The 25694-nt window shown below is 37.5% G+C and overlaps 1 protein-coding gene across 2 annotated transcripts in view; it reads right to left on the bottom strand.

Annotated features, from left to right (window-relative positions):
• Positions 1 to 6341: 6341 nt before the first annotated feature.
• The window catches only part of GASK1B (golgi associated kinase 1B), a 65975-nt gene continuing 46622 nt past the window's right edge, over positions 6342 to 25694 (bottom strand). For both annotated transcript variants that reach the window (XM_066387464.1, XM_066387474.1), the window contains exons 4-5: positions 21666 to 21892; positions 6342 to 8959 (exon numbers count right to left, since the gene is read on the bottom strand). In XM_066387464.1, coding sequence (XP_066243561.1) covers positions 8752 to 8959; positions 21666 to 21892 — 435 coding nt within the window. In that variant the 3' untranslated portion in view covers positions 6342 to 8751. The remainder of the gene's footprint in view (positions 8960 to 21665; positions 21893 to 25694) is intronic.

Genomic DNA, 25694 nt, shown 5'->3' with positions numbered 1-25694 from the left:
AGATATAATCAGATTCACCACCTGTAGCTTTCACCATGTGCTGTAGTTACAATGTTATTTGTCATGTTGTTCAAGTTTCCCTACTTGGTGACCCTAGAATCTATGTAAATACAATTAATTAAATAAAATAAAGATAGTTTTTATTTCAGAAAAAAAAAAAGTTTCCCTACTTTACATACTGTGTTTCTCTAGTGAGTTATGACTAGAAGTGCACTTTCAGAACTTTCACTGGGGCACAGAAATGGAAACCTCCAGGCTACCTCACCAGCTTGAGTCTCCAGGTGTCTATGAAAGCAGAGCCCTCTTGCCCAGCTAGGATGGACGGATGCTATGAGAAATCTATTTTTGTTGTTTTAAGCCACTGAGATTTGAGGACATTTTGTTATTGCAGCATGACTTAGCCTACCTTACCAATAGCCCGTCCTGTTCTATTTCCCACTCTGATTCTGCACTCTCATTGGCTGCTAACTGTATCATGGGTGAACAATTCCACTCTAATGCTTTCCGACTCTTCTTCCCCTCCTACTCATAAAGAAAAACCTTGCACTTCTTTTGACCCTCTGCCAGAGGAAGTTCCCTCAGGGCCAAAGGGGTCCTGATGAAATAATGGCTTCTTTATATTCTAGGCATCTTCTCAAAGGATACAGATATTGGACCCTGGGACAGAGGAAGGTAAGCTTCAGATTTCTAAGCACTTTTACCTCCAGCTTCCCCCATAACAAAATTTTTGTCATAATACTTACTTTATCATAAATCCTAGATTTACTTTTCACCTAATTTTTTTTCTTAGAGCCCCAGCATGTCTCTTCCTCTTGACTCACATGTAGTGCCCTCCAATGATCCCTTTCCCCAAGCTACCAGACCCCTCTGGGCTCTGATTGATGCCATACCATGTGGCAAAGCATTCTAATACAGGGAATTTGACAGAGAAAGTCTTCATAAATTGACTGTGAGAGGACCAAAAAAGTGTTAAAGGTTTACCTCAGGGGTAGTCAACCTTTTTATACCTACCGGCCACTTTTGTATCTCTGTTAGTAGTAAAATTTTCTAACCACCCACCAGTTCCACAGTAATGGTGATTTATAAAGCAGGGAAGTAACTTTACTTTATACAATTTATAAAGTTACAGCAAGTTAAACCACATAATAATAATTACTTACCAAGTACTTTATGTCAGATTTTCGCTAAGTTTGGCAGAATAAATCTTTATAAAACAACTTACTATAGTTAAATCTATCTTTTTATTTATACTTTGGTTGCTCTGCTACCCCCACCATGAAAGCTGGAATACCCACTAGTGGGCGGTAGGGACCATGTTGACTACCACTGGTTTACCTTTCATGAAAGACTTTCTATCAATGGACAAAAAAAGAGTAGTTCTCAATCCCTCTACTGGGTATATACCCCAAAAACTCAGAAACATTGATACATAAAGACACATGCAGCCCCATGTTCATTGCAGCATTGTTCACAGTGGCCAGGACATGGAAACAACCAAAAAGCCCATCAATAGATGACTGGATAAAGAAGATGTGGCACATATACACTATGGAATACTACTCAGCCATAAGAAATGATGACATCGGATCATTTACAGCAAAATGGTGGGATCTTGATAACATTATACGAAGTGAAATAAGTAAATCAGAAAAAACCAGGAACTGCATTATTGAATACATAGGTGGGACATAAAAGTGAAACTAAGAGACATTGATAAGAGTGTGGTGGTTACGGGGGGGGGGGGGGGGGGGAGGGGGGAAAGGGAGAGGGAAAGGGGGAGGGGGAGGGGGAGGGGCATAAAGAAAACTAGATAGAAGATGACAGAGGACAATCTGACTTTGGGTGATGGGTATGCAACATAATTGAAAGACAAGATAACCTGGACTTGTTATCTTTGAATATATGTATCCTGATTTATTGATGTCGCCCCATTAAAAAATAAAATTATTAAATAAATAAATAAATAAATAAATAGTAGTTCTCAACTAGGGCATGATTTTTGCCTCCCAAGGGTTATTTTGTAATTTCTGAAGACATTTTTGGTTGTCACAACTGGAAGGGGTTTTACTACCAGAATCTGGTAGGTAGCCTGGCCTAAAGTCAAGATTTAATTAGGAATTTGTATTTTTAGTTAGAAATTTGCTACTCTGGGTACTGCCATGTCACTGTATTTAAACACAACATATTATCTCTACTTGCAAATAACAATAAGAATAGGATGAAGGAAATAACACAATGTTAGCAGCAAATAGCACTAACACAATAGTCACCAAAACTCTTAAGATAGTCCTTATTTTAACTGTTACTCGTTATCTGATTTAAAAAAAAAAAGAGAGGATGATTGACTCTCTCTTAGGAGATGCTATAAATTATTTCATCATTCTCTTATGAAAGATCTGAATCTTGAAAACTTAATTGTACTGCATTCTCACAAAGTTAGAAAGCATATCTTAATTATAGCTCATTTTTTTAAAGTACTATGAAGAAAAAAAATGTTGACCTCAATTTTTAATACTCCCGGAGGCCTGAAATGAGAATACAGAACAAGAACTCTTGTTCTCCTAAACAGAAATTGAGCCAATAACACAGGGTACTTTATGAGCCAAACCATGTCTGGTGTCCTGGAGCTAAAGAAAATGTTGGCATTTTGTGCAAATTCACAGCTGTTTCAGTCTCATTTAGTGACTGGGCCCACTCTCTGAGCCCAGTTTGTCTTTTGAAACACAGCACAGCTAGCTATTCTGCAGCCTGTGATTACAGCCACTGACAAGGGAGAGTTTCTTTATAGTTTAGCTTTTCGTCTCAAAAGCTTTAGAAATCTTGACAAGTGCTGCTAAGAAATAGAGTACTATTTTAGAAAGACGATGCATGGAGATTTCTTAATGTGCACATAATTGGGCATATTTTTATCAACAAATTAAATGCAATCGTGAGGGTAAAAAGACACCTTTCTAAGCTGAAAAAAAAAATAAATGAACTAATTTGACTATACACAATGCTGTTATAAGAAAGGATTTCTGTGACTTCATTCACTTACCATGTGTGTTTTTAGGTTGCAAAACAGAGGCTGCCAACAACCCGTCAGAGGCAGACTCTTCCAGCAGCAAAGCCCTATCCCAGGGGACTAAAGAGCTTAAAAATTAGGGAAGATGCCATGTTTTGACTTAAAACAGCTGTACCTCAATGTGAAAAGGGATCAAAGGTGAAATGAGTCTAGACACTCAATCCTTTGACTAGCCAAAAGAACAGTGAGAAAGGGTTACAGCTATTTCCATAAATGTCAAGGAAATAATTCCATTGGGGAAAGATCATTGTTTTATAAAAAACAGGAGTATTATGTTCATGCCTAGAAAAGCATTGGTAGTAAATCAAATTATTTCATTTAATTGTATACATTAACATTTCTCATACTCTAAGACACTGTATAATAAGTGACTATCTCAGATCTTTTGTATCACCAAAAAGTTTAAAACCGGGTAACTGATAATCTTTTATAAATTACAGGATGGAAATGAAAATAAACTCAAAGGATTTCATTCTCTATTTAATTAAGTGAGTGGTAGTGAATTTGGAACTGATGGCTGGGCTTAAAATATTCAAGTATTACAAAGTAAATGGTTCCTCAACTTTTATTGGTATCGCAGTAAATACTCTCAATTTTCTTTGGTTTCTCATTAATTACTTTATTTAAATAAAATTAAATAATTTTAAATTAACTTTAAATATTTTTTAAATTACTTAAATATTTTTTATAGAACCTAAGTTTCCACCTTAGTATAAAAACAAAATTTTTAAATGCATTAAAGGAAGTCTTTCTAAAGTGTATGATATTATTTCCTAACTTCTTAAATATCCTGTAAGTCAAGAGTCTTAACCTGGAATATCACAGTCCTTAGGAAAGAATTACATGAATGGCTATGCAGGGGTCCACAAGCTCTCTGAGATGATGGGCAGAATTTTGTAGTCAGGCTATACTTTTAATCAACTTCTCAAAGTCATTCAGAAGTTACATAAGATAGCACATTATGGACTAATCAGGACATTCATTATGAGCATCTACTATTGTACCATCATGCAGTGATGCCCTCAGGACATATTAAAATGTATAGGTCTATCTGTGCAGCCACACAAAAAAAGAGACTCCAAACTCTCTTTAAGCAGTAGTAGTCAACAAAAGATAAGAGATACAGTAAAATTCACTGTCAGTAAAAAGTCCTCTAAGTAAGAATTTATTTCAGTCTGACCAGGCAGAGGCACAGTGGATAGAACATCGACCTGGGATGCTGAGGGCCCAGATTAGAAATCCCAAAGTAACCAGCTTGAAAGCAGGCTCATCCAGTTTAAGCGTGGGGTTGTCAGTTTGAGCATGGGATCATAGACATGACCCCATAGTCGCTGGCTTGAGGCCAAAGGTTGCTGGATTGAAACCCAAGTTCTCTGGCTTGAGCAAGGGATTACTGGCTCAGCTGGAGCCCCCTGGTCAAGGCACGTATGAGAAAGCAATCAGTGAAAAGTGCCACAATTACCAGTTGATGCTTCTCATCTCTCTCCCTTTCTGTCTCTGTCTTCCGCTCACTTAAAACAAACAAAAAAATAATAATAATCATTTATTTCAGACATTCTTCAAAGAATTTCTTCAATATTTTCCACTGAAGCTATACCTTAAAGTCTAATTACATGTCTCAACTGATGACTAACACATTAAGTTACTCGCTAATTTGTACATCCCCACTGCCCATCCCACAGCATTACACATAGGAGAGTCTCAATCTACTGTGCAATGCGATTATCAAAAGTTTCATAGTATGAGAAGCTTCCTTGTTTTTTTCACTCCCTTCCAGTACACAAAAAAATATGCCCTAAAATTATTAACACACATAAATATGCCTATGTGAGACCCTGAGGGTTGATTGAACTAGGGTTTTTTTTATTTTATTGTTGTAGATAATGAAATTTCTGAGAAGGGTTTGGTTTTTTAACTTTCTAAATCGGTTCCGACACTGGAGATTCTAAATCAATCATTTGCTTAAATTCAGGCAAGTAACTTTGCCTCTTTAAGCTTCAGTTTCTCCATCTAAAAGGTAGGAGTTGGACAAGATGCTGATCACATGGTACCATTTCGATCTTAAATTATGAAACTATGTTTTGAAACTTTGTTAAAGTAAATTTTTCAAAAATTTAAAATTATGTCTCCTAAGCAAATAAATTATATGACTTGGCAGTCAAAAGTGTATTACAGCAAAATTTTCAAAAAGTCAAACTATAACTCTTACACTATTGTAAAATGAACATATTTTAAAGATTTTATTCAAGTAATTAATTAATGAGACAACCAGGGAAGTGGTAAAATCAGACGTGAAGAAGTAGTAAAAGTATTTCACCAGCCAATTTATATACTCAATGTTAGGATAAGATTGCTTAACTAGATATAAAACTAGTTAATGTCCAACCACGTAATAAACTGTAAAACCATTAGGGTTATCTTTTTCACCAGACAGAAATTGTTTGCACCTCTATAAAAATCTACAAGTTAACCTCTGCTCTACAACAATGTTAAGTAGTCCATTCAATACAATATCAAACTCAGCATTGCACTGAAACAAACAAGCAAAAAAACCTCAAAAACCTTTTCTGGCTATTGCCAAGTATCAGAAAAATGTTCTGACAAGTTGAATGATCTTTTATGATTGAAAGCTCTTAATTCTTGATGATACTATTTAGTTTTTAGACAAAGATCTTGACAATCTTTATTTGACCCATGCACAATTTCTAAAACATATTTTTAGACTAGTGCCCTAAATGTGCCTTACTTTGTTCTGTGTTGAGATACGCATTAGAATTTCCTAAGATGGTGTTTAGATGACTCTACATTTAGTATATTTTATTCACTAGACATAATGTAATGTACATTTAAAGCTACAATGGAGAAAAAACAGGCAATTACACAAGTTCAGAGATTATAAATATTTTGAGCATAAGTCAAAGACATTTTATATTTTGAGAAGTTCCACAAATGCTAATAAACTTAATAAATATGTATGCAGTAAAGAAAACTTTAAACATAATTTTAAGGCTCCCCCAAAGCAGAGAAAGCCAAAAATTATTCTCTTATAGTTTATGATGTCTGTTAACTACTTTGCATATTACCTAAAACAATGCTTTATTTACACTAAGAGAAAGTATATCACCAATAATAATATTAAATATATGCTTATACAAACACAATCAATAAAATTCTTGGCTATTCAATTCAGTTGTTTCTTTTATCATGGATAAAGATAACAAATATTCTTCTATACTTTACTTCTAAAAAGTAACCCATCTACAAAAGAAAAATCATGCATTTTTAATTTCTAATATTTTTATTAGATTTTAAGATAACATTTATTTTGATATCAGCTTAAAGAAAATAAATCACATGAGAACAGCTTTTGTATGTCTGCCAAGGCAAATTGTTCTATTTTAAATTTATCAAGTTATAAATAAACCACATTATGTGCTTATGTGAACCAAACCACAGAATAATCTGAGTATGATTGAAAGGCACAGAGTATTATCATTATTTCAGTAAGAGAAATGAAGAGCATTACTTATTAGAATTAAAAGCCTAGCCTTCAGCTATCTATTATTCAAAAATAATACAGCATGAATTATTCACTGAATATAAAACAAAATACATTGTTAAGAAACAAAGGTGACTAAAACTAACATGTGTCCTTGGACCTTTTGTTTAATATTAAGCATTTCGGAATAACCAAAGGCAAATTAACAAAGGAAGACCTGAAACACAAAATTAAAGCTCACTTCTAAGAGCCTGGAATTCCCACCACCAATATCACACGTTTAAATGAAGGCGGTATATTTCATAAAAATCATATTAAAATGCAAATATGCCACCTTGAGAAGACAAGGTGTAAGGCAGCTTGCCAAAGAGTAATTTCAAGTCAATGGCTCAAAGAAGTATTTGGATCCCCAAACTTTTATTAGGCCAATTTTTTATTACTATAATGATTAATCAGAAGAAAAACAAAAGCAAACTTAAGCCTAAATACAACAGGTAAAAGTGGAGACTCAGGAGCTCCAAAGAACGTGTAGGGCCAGCAGGAGGCACTCAGAGCAATGGAGGGAACATCCACTGGGAGAATGGTCTGAAGACCAGCTCTCCAAAGCTGTGCTCGGGACATAAGTGTACTAAATAGTGGTAGTTGAATACAAGTCTAAAAACAGCATGATTAAATGATAAAACGATTCCTTTCACCTTGGTCTATCTTCTCCAGTACTTAACATGTTATTTTAACTTTTTGCCTCTATATACTTTTGTATAGATTAGAATTTGTAGACATGTTCCCATTGTTTTTAAAAAGCGTTCTTAAATTGTTTTATAATTAAAAACATCCTTAAATTGTATTTTTAATCTTTTAGAGAAAGGAAATGTCAGCAAATTAGCTTTTAAATAAGGGGTAGCAGTGTATGAATATGAGAGGTAGTAACTTGTTCAAGATCTGAAACCTCTATGAACATCTGTCATACATGCTGACATGGGTGTCTTCCAAGGACATAAAGACCCAACACATAAATACTGTATGTCCACATCCTGCCCTCTAACTAAAATGTTGGTAGAGAGAGTTTGGGGACAATTGTTTAAGGCATAATAATATCCAAATATGCTGTTTTGGTTCTAGTTGTGTGCTTTCTTTGAGGAGATGACCAGAGTCAAGTTTTAATTTATTTTGTTCATATTTCTCATATTGGAATAAGCCAAAAAAAATATTTAAACAGAGTCAATATCTGACCTTATTGTCAATATCTGGGCAATATCAATTAAATCAATTTAGGTATAATTAAAAATTACACAAAACAAATTTAAAGAACTCCACTATTATTAATAAAATATACAGAAATTATAGTACAACCCTTGTAAAAATAGAAAAACTTTTTAAAAAGGCATCTATTTTTTTAAAGGATGCTCTATAAGTACAGTTTCAAATAGGTAAGTCTAAACTTAAAATTGTTTAATTTCTAAGCCACTAGACATAAATTGGACCAAAAATGAGAGAGAAAAACTATCTAATATATAAATTGTCAAATTTGGATAGATTCTACACTGACAACAAAATTAATTTCTTAAAAGGAATGGAAAATGTGATTATCAAATGCTCAGAATCACAGAACTAACTAATTAATTGTAGATACAACAGAATATAAACAGGTAGTTCTGCAAGTAACTCACCATTTTTATTTGAATTATTGTATGCACTGATGCATTTGCTGATCATGGGCCTCAGTTTTCCAATGTAGAGTGCCTCTGGGTAAGGGTGGGGACTGCTCTGTTTTAACAATCAGCAACAACAAAAAATTTCAAGATTCATTCCCATTAATATTTGGTCAGACCAGTGAAACTGGCATAAAATATAATTTATTAAAGGAGTCAGTTTACACTGTTTCATTAAACATGAGAAATGTCTTAACAAAGCTAGCTGGAATAATAATTGCAACCATTCTGTAATTAGATGTTAGACTCACATGACAATGGTAGTAAAATTTATAAACAAATAGTTTTTCAATACATTTTTCAAGCTTTATTAAGTCTGCTTACAGTACTCAGGCCCATCATATATACTTGGTTAAATTCTTTCATTTTATGTATTCATCTACTCTGTCTCACTCCTAAAAAGAGTGGAGGTTTGTGTACTTGATTTAGAAACAATAATGCATAAGTATGTCTAGTAATCTAGCCAGAAGATCATTTTGTTATTCGTTCATAGGTAGTACTTTGGCCCCATGTGCATTGATGTAGGTGATAAGGATTTTGGCTCTTTGTTCTATTACATCGATAAGCTTTTCAATTCCTGGTCTACCTCCTTGACTCTCCCAATAAACTCTATCAAGAAACAGAGATTGAAGGAGCTTCTGCCGTAAGTGCTGGCTCTTCAAAACAGAAACTGCAGATTCGGGAAACCTGAGAAGATAAAGAGACATGATATTTCAGTCTTAGTAACAGTCTGGAAGTGTTATGCCTTACCCAACTGCTCTGCCTTTCATTAATCTGATATAAGTACACTCAAACAGTACCTTGAAAATCAAAACTTTCTGTCACCATCAAGCAGATACTTCCCTTAATAACAATATATTAGAAAAAGTGTTTCAAGAGGACTGGATTTTCTATACCACTGAGAACTGGACATAACTAAAATTTGACCTAAGGTCATTATATGTGGGCAAGAAGAGGCACAAAATTAAAAAGGTCTCTGTTAGCCTGGCCAAAAAATACTTTTCTCAATCTTAAATTCCATCTCACCCATGGAAACCATTTTAATCCGTCATGTAGAAGAGTATTCTCATAAGTGTCAATGTGGGGTTTTATGCAAGAAAATCTGAGAAACTAAATGCTCACAATTACAGTAATGTTCTCTTCCTGAGTAGAAGTTGTATGACTGAATTTAACGTGAAATAATCCAAAATATATATAATAAAAAGAGAAAGAAATCATTCAAATATTCCAATTTAATAAAGAATTACCTTTTAGAGTAGTGGTCCCCAATCTTTTTTGGGCCACGGACCAATTTAATGTCAGAAAATATTTTCATGGACAGACCGTTAGGGTGGGACAGATAAATGTATCACGTGACCGAGATAAGCGTTAAGAGTGAGTCTTAGACAGATGTAACAGAGGGAATATGGTCATTTTTAAAAAAATAAAACATCATTCATACTTAAATATAAATAAAACAGAAATAATATAAGTTATTTATTCTTTCTCTGCGGACTGGTACCAAATGGCCCACAGACCGGTACCGGTCCATGGCCCGGGGGTTGGGGACCACTGTTTTAGAGCATCAGCCAGGTGTGTGGATATCTGGGTTCAATTCCTGAGGGCACACAGGAGAAGCAACTATCTGCTTCTCCACCCCTCCCCCTCCCTTTCTCTCTCTCTCTCTCTCTCTCTCTCTCTCTCTCTCTATTGCCCTCTGAAGCCATGGTTCAATTGGTGTGAGCACATCAGTCTGGAAACTGAGGATGGCTTGTGGAGTCTCTGCCTCCAGCACTAATAATAACTCGGTTGTGAGCATGGGCCCAGACAGGGGTTGTCAGGTGGATCCCAGTCCAGGCCCATGCAGGAGTCTGTCTCTCTATCTCTCCTCCTCTCACTTGAAAATAAAAATAGGAGTGACGTCACGGAAATGGCGCCGTGAGCAGCGCGTCCGACAGATCTCCCCAAAACCACAACAAATTTATCAACTAGAAACAGGAAAATTTATCTTCGGAGCAAACTGAAAGCAAAAGGACTGTTATCACTCGAATCTGAGAGACGAGGGTGTGGAGGAAGCTACCTCAGGGGCGTTCATTCAAGCCGCGAGAAAGTGCACCGGTGGTAAGTCATCCCGCACTCAGAAACCGCCGCCGCCGCGAGCGGTGGGTCGGTTGCAGAGCCAGCGGCAAACAGCCGCTGGCGCGCTCCCGGTCTGGTTGCAGACCGAGCATTGCAGACCGAGCACCGCTAACGTTCCCAGCGGCCCGCGCACGGGGAGCGGGAGAGGCCCCAGGGCGGTATTCCCTACTTGGGAGATTCTCTCCGCGGGCGGGGCACCTCACCCAGCCATTCAAGCTAACAATCAAGCGTTGGGGGAGGGGCCCGCGCAGGCAGCCTGAAATACCTTCGGGAGCACAGCTGCGACCCAATTACTGAAATTAACTTAACCCGTGAAATCTGCGCACCCTTGGTTCTGGTTGATAGGATCTCTCTCAGTTCACAGACCCGGGACGGGAGGCGTGATATTTTTTGGTGCCTCTCGCTAAAGGGGCGGGGGCAACTTCTGATTGATAGAGCCTCCATATTCAGGGATAAACGCTGACAAGAAGGACTTGGCAGATAATAAGATCTATACCACACTAGTCGCAAGCAGAGACTGGTGCCTCTTTTTACCGGCCAGGACAGGCTGCAAGGTGTGGAAAGCCTGGGTTGAGAGGTCCAACGGAATGCTAGGCGCTGAACAATCACCTTGACAACAATTGACTCCCACCCCCGCCTGATTGTACTGGAGGCCCTGACTGTCAGAGCCCTTCCCAGAGCCTTGCACTGAGTGGGGATAGAGTGGGGATTTCCCAGCTCTTTGAGCCTCTTACTCCCCAGGCAGAGGCAGTGGCAGCCTTGGGGCTGGATCGCCAGGCTGCTGGTTCGGGATGGGGGGACTGGGAGAGAGAATCCACGAAGGCGAACTCTCTCGTCGTTGGACCCTGCAGACGCCGGCAGGCCTTGACTACCAACAAGACTAAAGCCAATTGTGTGACATTGCCATAGAGCCCCATCAACTGCAAGTCCCTGCCTGGGTGTGGCGCAGGGGCAGGGCCTGGGGTGCAGAGTCGCCGACCGGGAAGAGGGAGAGAGGAGAAGGAGGAAGAGGTTGACATCTCAAAATCAGGAAAAATCCACAGACTTTGCAGCTTGTTCCACTGTTTGTTGGTTTTTTTTTTTTTTTTTTTTTTTTTTTTTGTAGTTGTTGTTGTTTGTTCCTTCTATCTTATTGCCTTTATTTCCTCCACCTCAGCCCTTCTATTCTCTGCCCATCTTATGCTTCCCTTTTCTTGAACTACACTACCCATAAGTGTTACATTTTATTTCTCTCCTTCATCCTGACCCTCCTTTGGGGTTATACTCCAGGACACTTAATTCTCACTCTCTCCTCTTTTGTTTTTTTTGCCTTATTTTGTTTTTTTCTCTTCCCTTTTTATTTCTTCCTTCGTTTTTCACTTTTTCTTATTTTTTCCTTTCTATTCGTTTTTTCTTTTCTCGTTTTACTTTCCTCCCATTTAATCCTCAATCACGAACAAATTAGTTAATTTGGGACTCAAGGTTTTTTTTGGCTTTGTTTTTCTTTTTCGGTTTTGTTTTTGTTTTTTTCTGGTTGGTTTGTTTTTGTGGCATTTTGGGTCCTCCCAACCCAGGGTCTCCATTGTATTTGGTCTTTGCTCCACTTAATACAACGTATTTTTACTTATTATTTTTATTTTTTCTTCTTGATTATTCCTTTTTTTGGTCCTTTTTTCTGGTTCCCTCTTGTCCCTCTCATTATATCTCTTGGTTGACCGTCACCCGCAGGCAAATCAACTTATGCTTGTCTAAGATTTTCTTCCCTTTTTTTTTTTTTTTTAATTTATTTATTTTTATTTTTATTTTTTTTGCCCCCTTGAACTCTTCACCGCAAACCAGGCCCTCCATTATAGGCACGATATTTCCCTGAGGAGGGGAGAGGAGGGAAGGAGAACAAAGAAAAAAAAAAGGGGGGAAATAATAAATTATTACTGCTTTTTTTTTTGTGGGGTGTTTTACCCTTTGCTTTTTTTTTTTTTTTTTTTTTTGTGTTTTTGTTTTTGTTTTTTACTTTTTACTCTTTATTAATTCTAATTAGTGCTATCAACAAGACCACCCGCAGATGCCAATAAGAAAGAGGAAATCGAATATTATGGATACAAAAGAAAGAGAGGTAACACAAATAGATGTGGAAAAATCTATGGAGAAAAGACTTAACATATTGGAAGCCTTGGAGCTAAATGACAGAGAATTTAAAATAGAAATCTTAAAAATACTCAGAGATATACAAGAAAACACGGAAAGGCAATATAGGGAGATCAGAAAACAACTCAATGAACACAAAGAATATATTACCAAGGAAATTGAAACTATAAAAACAAATCAAACAGAAATGAAAAACTCAATTCACGAGCTGAAAAACGAGGTAACAAGCTTAGCTAGCAGAACAACCCAGATTGAAGATAGGATTAGTGAAATAGAAGACAAACAACTTGAGGCACAACAGAGAGAAGAAGAAAGAGACTCAAAAATAATAAAAAACGAGAAAGCCCTACAGGAATTATCTGACTCCATCAGAAAGAATAACATAAGAATAATAGGTATATCAGAGGGAGAAGAGAAAGAAAATGGAATGGAGAATATACTCAAACAAATAATAGACGAGAACTTCCCAAGCCTGTGGAAAGAACTAAAGCCTCAAGTTCAAGAAGCAAACAGAACACCGAGTTTTCTTAACCCCAACAAACCCACTCCAAGGCACATCATAATAAAGATGACACAAACCAGTGACAAAGAAAAAATTCTCAAGGCAGCCAGGGAAAAGAAGAGTACAACATATAAAGGAAGGCCTATTAGATTATCATCAGATTTCTCAGCAGAAACTCTACAAGCTAGAAGAGAGTGGACCCCAATATTTAAGGCCCTGAAAGAGAGGAACTTTCAGCCAAGAATACTATACCCATCAAAGCTATCCTTCAAGTATGAAGGAGATATAAAAACATTCACAAATACAGAAAAGATGAGAGAATTTATCACGAGAAAGCCCCCACTCCAGGAAATACTAAAGGGGGTTTTCCAACCAGATTCAAAGAACAAAAGAAAACAACACCACAAGTAACAGCTCCACCAAGAACACAATAAAACCAAACTTAAACTGTGACAACAAAGGAAAAAAAAAGGGGGGGAGAGAATGGAGATTAACAGTAGCAAAGGACGATGAAGTGCAGAAATACTTATAAGATAGGGTACTACAATGAATATGGTAGGTACCCTTTTCATTACTTAATGGTAACCACCCTTGAAAAAACCACCACAAAAACACATGACTTAAAAAAGGTAGCAACAAAGGAAAGAAGTATGGAACACAAACAAACAGAAACAAATGATAGAAAAACAAAAGAGAAGAATCAAACTAGATACAAAACTAACAGAAAGCAATTTATAAAATGGCAGTAGGGAACCCACAAGTATCAATAATTACACTAAATGTAAATGGATTAAACTTACCAATAAAAAGACACAGAGTAGCAGAATGGATTAAAAAAGAAAATCCAACTATATGCTGCCTACAAGAAACACATCTAAGCAACAAGGATAAAAACAAATTCAAAGTGAAAGGCTGGAAAACCATACTCCAAGCAAACAACACCCAAAAAAAAGCAGGTGTAGCAATACTCATATCTGATAATGCTGACTACAAGACAGAAAAAGTACTCAGAGACAAAAATGGTCACTTCATAATGATTAAGGGGACACTGAATCAAGAAGACATAACAATCCTTAATATATATGCACCAAACCAAGGAGCACCAAAATATATAAGACAGCTACTTATTGACCTTAAAACAAAAACTAACAAAAATACAATCATACTTGGAGACCTCAATACTCCGCTGACGGCTCTAGATCGGTCATCCAAACAGAGAATCAATAAAGATATAGTGGCCTTGAACGAAATACTAGAACACCTGGATATGATAGACATCTACAGGACACTTCATCCCAAAGCGACAGAGTATACATTTTTCTCTAGTGTACATGGAACATTCTCAAGAATTGACCATATGTTGGGCCACAAAGACAATATCAGCAAATTTAGAAAAATTGAAATTGTACCAAGCATATTTTCTGATCATAAAGCCTTGAAACTAGAATTCAACTGCAAAAAAGAGGGGGAAAAACCCACAAAAATGTGGAAACTAAACAACATACTTCTAAAAAATGAATGGGTCAAAGAAGAAATAAGCGCAGAGATCAAAAGATACATACAGACAAATGAAAATGAAAATACGACATATCAGAATCTCTGGGATGCAGCAAAAGCAGTAATAAGAGGAAAGTTCATATCACTTCAGGCCTATATGAACAAACAAGAGAGAGCCGAAGTAAACCACTTAACTTCACACCTTAAGGAACTAGAAAAAGAAGAACAAAGACAACCCAAAACCAGCTGAAGAAAGGAGATAATAAAAATCAGAGCAGAAATAAATGAAATAGAGAACAGAAAAACTATAGAAAAAATCAATAAAACAAGGAGCTGGTTCTTTGAAAAGGTCAACAAAATTGACAAACCCTTGGCAAGACTCACCAAGGAAAAAAGGCACAGGACTCAAATAAATAAAATCCAAAATGAAAGAGGAGAGATCACCACAGACATCATAGATATACAAAGAATTATTGTAGAATACTATGAAAAATTATATGCCACCAAATACAACAATCTAGAAGAAATGGATAAATTCCTAGAACAATACAACCTTCCTAGACTGAGTCATGAAGAAGCAGAAAGCCTAAACAGACCAATCAGCAGGGAGGAAATAGAAAAAACTATTAAAAACCTCCCCAAAAATAAAAGTCCAGGCCCAGACGGTTATACTAGTGAATTCTATCAAACATTCAAAGAAGACTTGGTTCCTATTCTACTCAAAGTCTTCCAAAAAATTGAAGAAGAAGCAATACTTCCAAACACATTTTATGAGGCCAACATAACCCTCATACCAAAACCTGGCAAGGATGGCACAAAGAAAGAAAACTACAGACCAATATCTCTAATGAATACAGATGCTAAAATTCTAAACAAAATACTGGCAAACCGAATACAACAACATATTAAAAAAATAATACATCATGATCAAGTGGGATTCATCCCAGAATCTCAAGGATGGTTCAACATACGCAAAACAGTTAACGTAATACACCATATCAACAAAACAAAGAACAAAAACCACATGATCTTATCAATAGATGCAGAAAAGGCTTTTGATAAAATACAACACAATTTTATGTTTAAGACTCTCAACAAAATGGGTATAGAAGGAAAATATCTCAACATGATAAAGGCCATATATGATAAACCATCAGCTAACATCATATTAAATGGCACTAAACTGAAGGCTTTCCCCCTTAAATCAGGAACAAGACAGGGTTGTCCACTCTCTCCACTCTTATTTAACGTGGTGCTAGAAATTCTGGCCAGAGCAATCAGACAAGACAAAGAAATAAAAGGCATCCATATTGGAAAAGAAGAAGTAAAGGTATCACTTTTTGCTGATGATATGATCCTATACATCGAAAACCCGAAGGACTCCACAAAAAGATTATTAGAAACAATAAACCAATACAGTAAGGTCGCAGGATACAAAATTAACATACAGAAGTCCATAGCCTTTCTCTATGCCAACAATGAAATATTAGAAAACGAACTCAAAAAAATAATCCCCTTCACGATTGCAACAAAAAAAATAAAATACCTAGGAATAAACATAACAAAGAATGTAAAGGACCTATATAATGAAAATTACAAAGCATTGTTAAGGGAAATCGAAAAAGATACAATGAGATGGAAAAATATTCCTTGTTCTTGGATAGGAAGAATAAATATAATCAAAATGGCCATATTACCCAAAGCAATATACAAATTTAATGCAATTCCCATCAAAATTCCTATGAGATTTTTTAAAGAAATGGAACAAAAAATCATCAGATTTATATGGAACTATAAAAAACCCCGAATAGCCAAAACAATCCTAAGGAAAAAGAATGAAGCTGGGGGCATTACAATACCTGACTTTAAACTATATTATAGGGCCACAATAATCAAAACAGCATGGTATTGGCAGAAAAATAGACACTCAGACCAATGGAACAGAATAGAAAGCCCAGAAATAAAACCACATATATATGGTCAAATAATCTTTGATAAAGGGGCCAACAACACACAATGGAGAAAAGAAAGCCTCTTCAACAAATGGTGTTGGGAAAACTGGAAAGCCACATGCAAAAGAATGAAACTCGACTACAGCCTGTCCCCGTGTACTAAAATTAATTCAAAATGGATCAAAGACCTAAATATAAGACCTGAAACAATAAAGTACATAGAAGAAGACATAGGTACTAAACTCATGGACCTGGGTTTTAAAGAACATTTTATGAACTTGACTCCAATGGCAAGAGAAGTGAAGGCAAAGATAAATGAATGGGACTACATCAGAATAAAAAGTTTTTGCTCAGCAAGAGAAACTGATATAAAAATAAACAGACAGCCAACTAAATGGGAAATGATATTTTCAAACAACAGCTCAGATAAGGGCCTAATTTCCAAAATTTACAAAGAACTCATAAAACTCAACAACAAACAAACAAACAATCCAATAAAAAAATGGGAAGAAGACATGAATAGACACTTCTCCCAGGAAGAGATACAAATGGCCAACAGATATATGAAAAAATGCTCAGCTTCATTAGTTATTAGGGAAATGCAAATCAAAACTACAATGAGATACCACCTCACACCTGTTAGATTAGCTATGATCAACAAGACGGGTAATAGCAAATGTTGGAGAGGCTGTGGAGAAAAAGGAACCCTCATTCACTGTTGGTGGGACTGTAAGGTAGTACAACCATTATGGAGGAAAGTATGGTGGTTCCTCAAAAAACTGCAAATAGAACTACCTTATGACCCAGCAATCCCTCTACTGGGTATATACCCCCAAAACTCAGAAACATTGATACGTGAAGACACATGTAGCCCCATGTTCATTGCAGCACTGTTCACAGTGGCCAAGACATGGAAACAACCAAAAAGCCCTTCAATAGAAGACTGGATAAAGAAGATGTGGCACATATACACTATGGAATACTACTCAGCCATAAGAAACGATGACATCAGATCATTTACAGCAAAATGGTGGGATCTTGATAACATTATAAGGAGTGAAATAAGTAAATCAGAAAAAAACAAGAACTACATGATTCCATACATTGGTGGAACATAAAAATGAGACTAAGAGACATGGACAAGAGTGTGGTGGTTACCAGGGGTGGGGGGAGGGAGGACAGGGGGAGAGTTAGGGGGAGGGGGAGGGGCACAGAGAACTAGATAGAGGGTGGCGAAGGACAATCTGACTTTGGGCGAGGGGTATGCAACATAATTTAATGACAAAATAACCTAGACATGTTTTCTTTGAATATATGTACCCTGATTTATTAATGTCATCCCATTACCATTAATAAAAATTTATTTAAAAAAAAAAAAAAAAAAAAAAGAAAATAAAAATAAAAAAATAAAAGGAAAAAAGGGAGGGGGGAGGGAGGGAGCAAAGGAATGAGGGAGGAAAGGAGAGAGAAGAGAAAGAAAGAAAATGAAAGAAGGAAGGAAAGAAGGAAGAAAGGGAGGGAGGGAGGGAGGGAGGGAGGAAGAGAAAGAGAATTGCCTTTGATTCAGATTATACTTCAGGAATTCTGAGGATCTTGGAGCATTTTATGAGACTGGAATACTAAATTTTTTTCAAATAAATGTAGTAAAACTCAAGTTTTAGAACCAGGGCATCCACAGTGAACCATCTCTCTGGAAAACCTGAGGCCAGTTTAGAAGGGTCTTTCATGAATTACCTTAAGAGTTCATTGTGCTTTCTGGTCTTCATTCAGAAAGTACAAAGCCAGGGGTCTAGCACATACATTGTCTGAAGGACTTCATAAAATTTCTGGTTCAAAATCATAAGTAATGTTTTGCTGAATCAAAACTTTGTCCTTTCCCAGATTTTATCAAAATGCTGATGAAAGAACAGTAAAAATGTTGGGGTTTAATAGTAATTTACACATAAACTTAGTTCTTGAAAAACTGAAACAAGAACATATACCTGTTTTAGTAGTATAGTTTGCCAGAAGTTTCAGGACTTCTAAGCACCTTTTCCAAATTTCTTTTCTTTTTTTTTTTATTCAGTGAGAGGAGGGAGGGCAGAGAGTCAGACTCTCACATGTGCCCTGACCAGGATCCACTCAGCAAGACTAGTAGGGGGCAATGCTTTGCCCATCTGGGGCACTGATCTGCTGCTCAGCAACTAAGCCCTTCTTAGCACCTGAGGCAGAGGCCATGGAGCCATCCTTAGCACCTGGGGCCAACTCGCTGCAATGGAGCCATGGCTACAGGAAGGAAAGAGAAAGAGAGAAGTGAGAGGGGGAGGGGTGTAGAAGCAGATAGGCACTTCTCCTGTGTGCCCTGACTGGGAATTGATCCTGGACATCCACAGGCCAGGCCTATGACGTTTTCCAAATTTCATGGAACAAGGTGGGGATGGCATTCAAGGAGAATGAATGCAAGGGACTCAGGTGCTCCGCCTCTCTGATGCTGAAGAAAGACCAAAGGCCGCAGAGCTGGATGTGCTTAATGAGTCTGAGTAAGTGTGGACTTAAATAATGCTGATAAGATGCTCTGAGCTCCCTGAACACAGGTACTGTGTAATTAGTGGCCAGGTATTAATTAAGTAAATATTTTCCTCCATAAAGTATTAATATCCCATGCAAAAATTTTATGGCCCTTAACTAATTTAGCTGTGACAGAATGCATAAGATCAAGTTGTTTAAAGTCATGATTCTTTTCAGTGATGAATTCTTTTCATAAAAGAAAGTAAGAAGAAATACCTGTCTTGGCATTACGTTAATTAATAGGACAACACTATCCATAAACCTGGGATAGCAAAGTTTTCATTTTGGCTTTTCAATGTGTAAATTACATATTCAAAACAGACTTAACTTCAAACTCATTGCTCTTCATAATGAACTTAAAGTTCAATCGGATAACAGTGTGGTGATTGCGGGTTGGTGTTGAAGTGGAGGAGGGATTGGGGGGATAGATAATGATGGATAAAGACTCAACTTTGCGGGCTGAACACACAATACGGTGTACAGAGACGTGCTATAGAATTGGGCACCTGAAACCTATATAATTATGTTAACCAGTATCATCCCAATACATTCAACTGAACAATTCTAAAAAGTTCAATCACCTTTGAAAGCATAGATAAAACAGTATTTATACATATATGAATGGGTGGACTGTATTGTCTTTGCACTCTTAATTCTAAGAGCAAATTTAAGGTTGGGGATTTAAGAAGATCCATAATATCAACTCAGTAAGTAATACTTTAGGTTTATAAATTTTCCTGCACATAAAATTTCCTTAGTTTAGACACTTAGGAGAGAGAATCTGCCAAGTATTATATATATACTTTTAATCCACAAAGAGATGTGAGGAATAGGGCAAGACTTGGCAAAAACTCGTGAAATTGGGGCTTATGAAACTCGCACAACAAAAGCACTGTCTCTAGTGTTGAAAGTTCACAAAATTCACATTACCAAATTGTCACTGCTAGCAAGATCTACTGAAATATGCTCCAGAGCATTATTTCCAAGAGTATTATTTACAGCACACACATTACAAGTTATTGCAGAAAAATTATTGGACTTGGATTCGGAAGACTGGGGCTCTTCCCTCAGTTTTAGACTGACTCATGTGGTTTCCAGCAGTCACTTAGCTTCACACAGCTGTTTAACTATTTTTACTAATGCACTTCTTTATTTTCAAGTCTCAGCCACAGCCCAGTTTCTTAGTCACTCTAATTTCTGACTAAGGTGGGAAAACAATGAAGAATGTCTGTAAGGGGAGATTAAAATCTAGCCTCAATCTCCAGAGTGCAAGGGTCGGGAACCTATGGCTCACGAACCAGATGTGGCTCTTTTGATGACTGCATCTGGCTCACAGACAAATCTTTATTTTTTTTTATTTTATTTTTATTTTTTTCCTGAAGCTGGAAACGGGGAGAGACAGTCAGACAGACTCCCGCATGCGCCCGACCGGGATCCACCCGGCACGCCCACCAGGGGGCGATGCTCTGCCCCTCCGGGGCGTCGCTCTGCTGCGACCAGAGCCAATCCAGCACATGGGGCAGAGGCCAAGGAGCCATCCCCAGTGCCCAGGCCATCTTTGCTCCAATGGAGCCTTGGCTGCGGGAGGGGAAGAGAGAAACAGGGAGGAAGGAGGGGGGGGTGGAGAAGCAAATGGGCGCCTCTCCTATGTGCCCTGGCCGGGAATCGAACCTGGGTCCCCCGCGTGCCAGGCCGACGCTCTACCACTGAGCCAACCGACCAGGGCCGACAAATCTTTAATAAAAAAAATAATAACGTTAAAAATATAAAACATTTCTCATGTATTACAATCCATTCATTTCCTACTGCTCATGTTCATGGTTGCAGGTGGCTTGAGCCAATCACAGCTGTCCTCTGGGACAACACCAAATTTTTATTGGATAATGCATAACGTACACGGGGCATTGTATGGCTCGCACGGAATTACATTTTAAAATATGTGGCGTTCATGGCTCTCTCAGCCAAAAAGTTTCCCGACCCCTGCCATAGTGGATTGAATAGCTTGGACTCGACATCAGGGTGTCTGCCACAATTAAGTATCCTACTTTTCTTGATTTCCAATTAGAGGTAGGTTCATGATACTTTTTTCCATAATCTATGTCTGCTAGGATTTCCAAACACTCAAAACCCCTCCCACCTCATTAAATAGCTGCTGTCCTTTGAGACTGTGTTCTTTCTACTTGGCAGATTGGCTCTAATTTTTCACATTTATAAAAGTCCCTTGAATTTATTATGACTTTGGACATCTTGCCATGTCAATATCTGCATGTCTGTTGGCTTCCCTGGTCCATGGTCTAATAACAGAGCCTCTGCCACCTGCTTGTCCCTGTTCTGCCAGTTCCTATTCTAGAAATTCTTTCATACTTCCAACCTAATCCACATAAATCTTCATTTCAGTAAGGGTCAAGCAACATGATGGATGTGAAATGGAGCGGGGACTTAGTAGACTTCATGGTTGGTGACAGTGACACCCTGGCTGCACTCTTGTTCTGTTCCACTTGGGTTTGTTTCCCTCGTTTGGGCCTCCAGTCCCAGATTCAACAACCACAATTCATTTCAAAGATTATAGCCAATCAGACATAGGATGTGAGTTTTCTCAAAACGTGACTACTCATATAATATAAATCTGATGTTACTACATTATCAAACTTACTCTTTGATGCCTTTTAACAATTTGAAGTTTAAGTTATCTTCACTTCTATCAAAGAAACCTTTGTTGTCTATAAAGACCAAATGCCTTGGGTCATGTTTTCTCTGGATAATGTGTGAGAGAGCCATGGAATCTTGGTCGTCACATGTTGGCCTCAGTCCATTCTGTACACAGACATCTTCCTTTCGAGGTCGGAATCCACAGCAATTTGTGTCTAAGCGATTATAAATCTGAAAATGGAAAACAAGAACAAAATCTAAGATGCTGAGTACAAAACAAAACGTGGAGAAGTTAGGGGATTTCCAGAGAACTAGTGCTTTCTAAATAGCTGACTTGCCAGAATCTAATGGGACCAAGCTCATTTAATTAAAGGCAACTGTCAGAATAAGTCCAAGGTTCATATCCTTCTGACTCAGCCGTGGTTGTAAGCATTTCCAGCTCCTGCTAACAGCTCCGTTGGCAGGTCATCCAAGTTAGGCAACTCCACCCTTACTATTCAGAGTTCCCACTGACATCACATGTGGATGCACAGCAGGAAGAATCTTGACTCTATTCATGGCAGAAGACAGAAACTGCTACACTTTTACATATCCAGAATACTGTAGATCTTGTTTTCTCCCTAGAGTTGGGGTTACAGAAAGCCTGAGTTATCTCAGTGGCTCCAAAAGTTTACTACATCCCCTAACTTCTCTGGGCTTCTGTATTCTTGTGGCTAAACCTGAAATAACATAGAACAAATCTACTGAAAATAATGATGACTAAACGCATTACCTGCATGGAGTACAGAACTAGATTCTAAATTAAGTGAGCAGTGAACAAAGCTGTTGGACCTATTGGGGTTTCTTATGGGGAATAGGGCTACTGTCATACAGAAGAGGGTAAACAGATATATTAGTTAGAAAAGAGAGAGTTGTCGAATTTCCATGTCTTTGGAGCAAGGAAGGAAATAATATTTACTAGTCAGGGTAAATTAAAGCCTGGGCTCAGATATAATATAAATTTAAAGTCAAATCTCTGCTCTCACACTTAGTAGCTCTGTGGCCTTGTACAGATTCCTCTATATCACTGACTCAATTTAATTACCTGCATAGTGGGAATGATACTATCCACCTGCACAGTTAGCAGAAAAATTAATGGAAATGTTTGTACACTCTCCAGCCCTGACCCAGGCATCATAGAAGATCTCCATTTAAAAAAAGAAAAACTGAGCCTCAGAAAAGTTAAATAATCTGCTCTGGGTAAAATATTAGTATCAAAGTTAAGATTTAGACACAGTTGCGTTTGTCTCCAAAATTCCATGATTTGCCCCCAATATGTCATGCGAGATCGCTCAAGGATAGTTGAAGACTGTACATATGCTCATGATTCCAAAGATGGTTAGACACAGACTGTCCCTTTTATTCTTTTTTTTTTTTTTTTTTTTTTTGTTTGTTTGTTTGTTTTTTTCATTTTTCTGAAGCTGGAAACAGGGAGAGACAGTCAGACAGACTCCCGCATGCGCCCGACCGGGATCCACCCGGCACGCCCACCAGGGGCGACGCTCTGCCCACCAGGGGGCGATGCTCTGCCCATCCTGGGCGTCGCCATGTTGCAACCAGAGCCACTCTAGCGCCTGAGGCAGAGGCCACAGAGCCATGCCCAGCGCCCGGGCCATCTTTGCTCCAATGGAGCCTTGGCTGCAGGAGGGGAAGAGAGAGACAGAGAGGAAAGCGCAGCGGAGGGGTGGAGAAGCAAATGGGCGCTTCTCCTGTGTGCCCTGGCCGGGAATCGAACCCGGGTCCTCCGCACGCTAGGCCGACGCTCTACCGCTGAGCCAACCGGCCAGGGCCTTTTTATTCTTTTGGCACCAATTCTCATTCTTTCTCCTCCTCCTGTGTGTTTGCATATCCGGTAGGACTGGCCACTTTAGGAGGTCAGTTGCTAAAACATGAATGCAGCAAGAACATTACCAAAACTTTGCCTACTTTGAAATGATCATTCAGTCATTCATCCAACCAAAGTTTATTAAATATCTTCTACCACCGATCAGTGGGCTAGGCACCAAGGCAAAACCTGGCCATGGGCAGCACCTCCCACCACCGCCAATCCCAAAGAAAAATAGTCATTTAATTTTGTCTCACTGCCACAGCAACTTTAAAACCTTGGAAAATGGACTTCCTTTCTGTTTTCTGCATTTATGTGGACTTTGTAGCACATGGCATACTTTCAGAAGCAGATATCCTAAGAGAAGTTAACCCAAGCAAATTTTCTATGATGTTTATGTAAAACCAGTCACATGGAACAGGGGTGGTCAGTGAGCATTTGGACATATCAGAGTGCGCACTTCTGGTCTAGAAACAATCTGTAGTTAAGGGAAGCCTCTGTCAGTATTGGTTCCAGGCAACTGATCCACTGGGGCCATAGTCTACTCAGTGGTTTATCCAAAGGGTCACAAGGCTGACTTTAGGAAACAGGAAGTTCTGACTGCTGTTTCAAATATATTTGTTTCACATGAAGATAGGAGAGTTTCCCAAAAGTCAGCAAGAGTGCCCCAAGCAAATCACTATAAATCAAAAGAAAAAAAGCATAAGTTAGACACTATTAGAAAAATTTATTAATTTTTCTCCCTTTCTACTCCATTTCATTCATTTTATATAGTACCATGACTGCCTTTGAATGTAAGGAAAAATCAAATGATATAAAGAGACTGTATCTGACTGTAAATTATTTAAGATCAGGGGTTAGGGAGAACATGAAAAATAACTCTTCCAGTAGCTACTTTTAATCCAATCTCCCTTTTAAAATATATATTAGTTAATAATTCTCAAAGAATTTCTTTACCACCTTCCATCATTTCCATACATTTATATCCAGTTATAATGATATCACACGTGGAGAAAAATAAATATGTTCTATTTAATTTTGACTATAACATCAAGGTCTGTTATGTTGGATATACATGTTTAGAACTTAACCCTTAAGAAGAAATCTACCAATCACTTTCTAATTACTGTTGTAAATCCTAAATTCTTCCTTCATTGTTGATTTCACAGAAGTGGAAAAGGACTAATACATCTATAGCTTTATTTCTGCTGTTTCTACCACACAGCCATGTGAATCATATATATTAATGTCAAATAATAGGCACTTTAGAATTTATGCCCTAGCTTTCTGTATTTCTGTAAATATATACCTTTCTATTTTTAAACTACATAAAAAGCATTAAAAATTAGAGGTGGAAAAGAACAATTTAGGTCATACTTTTATTGGCTTCCCAACATTACATTGTTTCCTACAGGGTATTTTTAAAGTGCTTCGTCTGATCTAATTTTGAATCACTCAACAGTCTGTGATGATTTCACCGCTTCCCCGACAGACTGTTATGCCATTTAAGTCTAACAGACCTTATTATTGAAAACGAATGTGTGTGTTCAACCTAACTTCTCTTGCAGAAAACATTTACCACTCCTTTTATTCAGCGTGTACTTGGTGGGAATGTTTACATGCATTGTGTGTGTGTGTGTGTGTGTGTGTGTGTGTGTGTGTGTGTGTACTCCTACAGATAAAGAATTCAATTAAAATCTGGGACTTACTTTATTTTTCTCATCCTCCAACTATAGTGAATTATGCCTTTGTATTATTGCCCTTGTCTGTTAAGGGCTTAAACAGCTCTTAAATCTTGTTCCCTAGCTCATCTCAGTATTTTGTCTATAGTCTTCCTTTTGAATTCACATTCAATATACCAAAAATAACTTGTCCACAAAACCATAATCTACTCTTTTTTTCCCTGGTATTTAATTTAAGAGAGTTTACCTATTTTTTAAAGACTAATAAAGCATACTCTAGATAGCTATGAATCTATAATAAGGTTCTAATACTCTTGTTTAGTGAACACATTAAAACAATCACTTCATTTAACTATAGCATGATTAGTACTTTAGTTCATGTCTATGTGTCTATGTTCTTACATAATTATCCTACAGGGAAAATTATTTGAGGGTAAATTTTATCAATGAAGCAATTGTGAATGTTGAACATCATTACTACAGTTTT

The sequence above is a fragment of the Saccopteryx leptura genome, chromosome 1 (genome assembly GCF_036850995.1).
Source record: "Saccopteryx leptura isolate mSacLep1 chromosome 1, mSacLep1_pri_phased_curated, whole genome shotgun sequence".
NCBI classification, from domain to species: Eukaryota; Metazoa; Chordata; class Mammalia; order Chiroptera; family Emballonuridae; genus Saccopteryx; species Saccopteryx leptura.
This window is presented reverse-complemented; position numbering and strand designations above follow the sequence as displayed.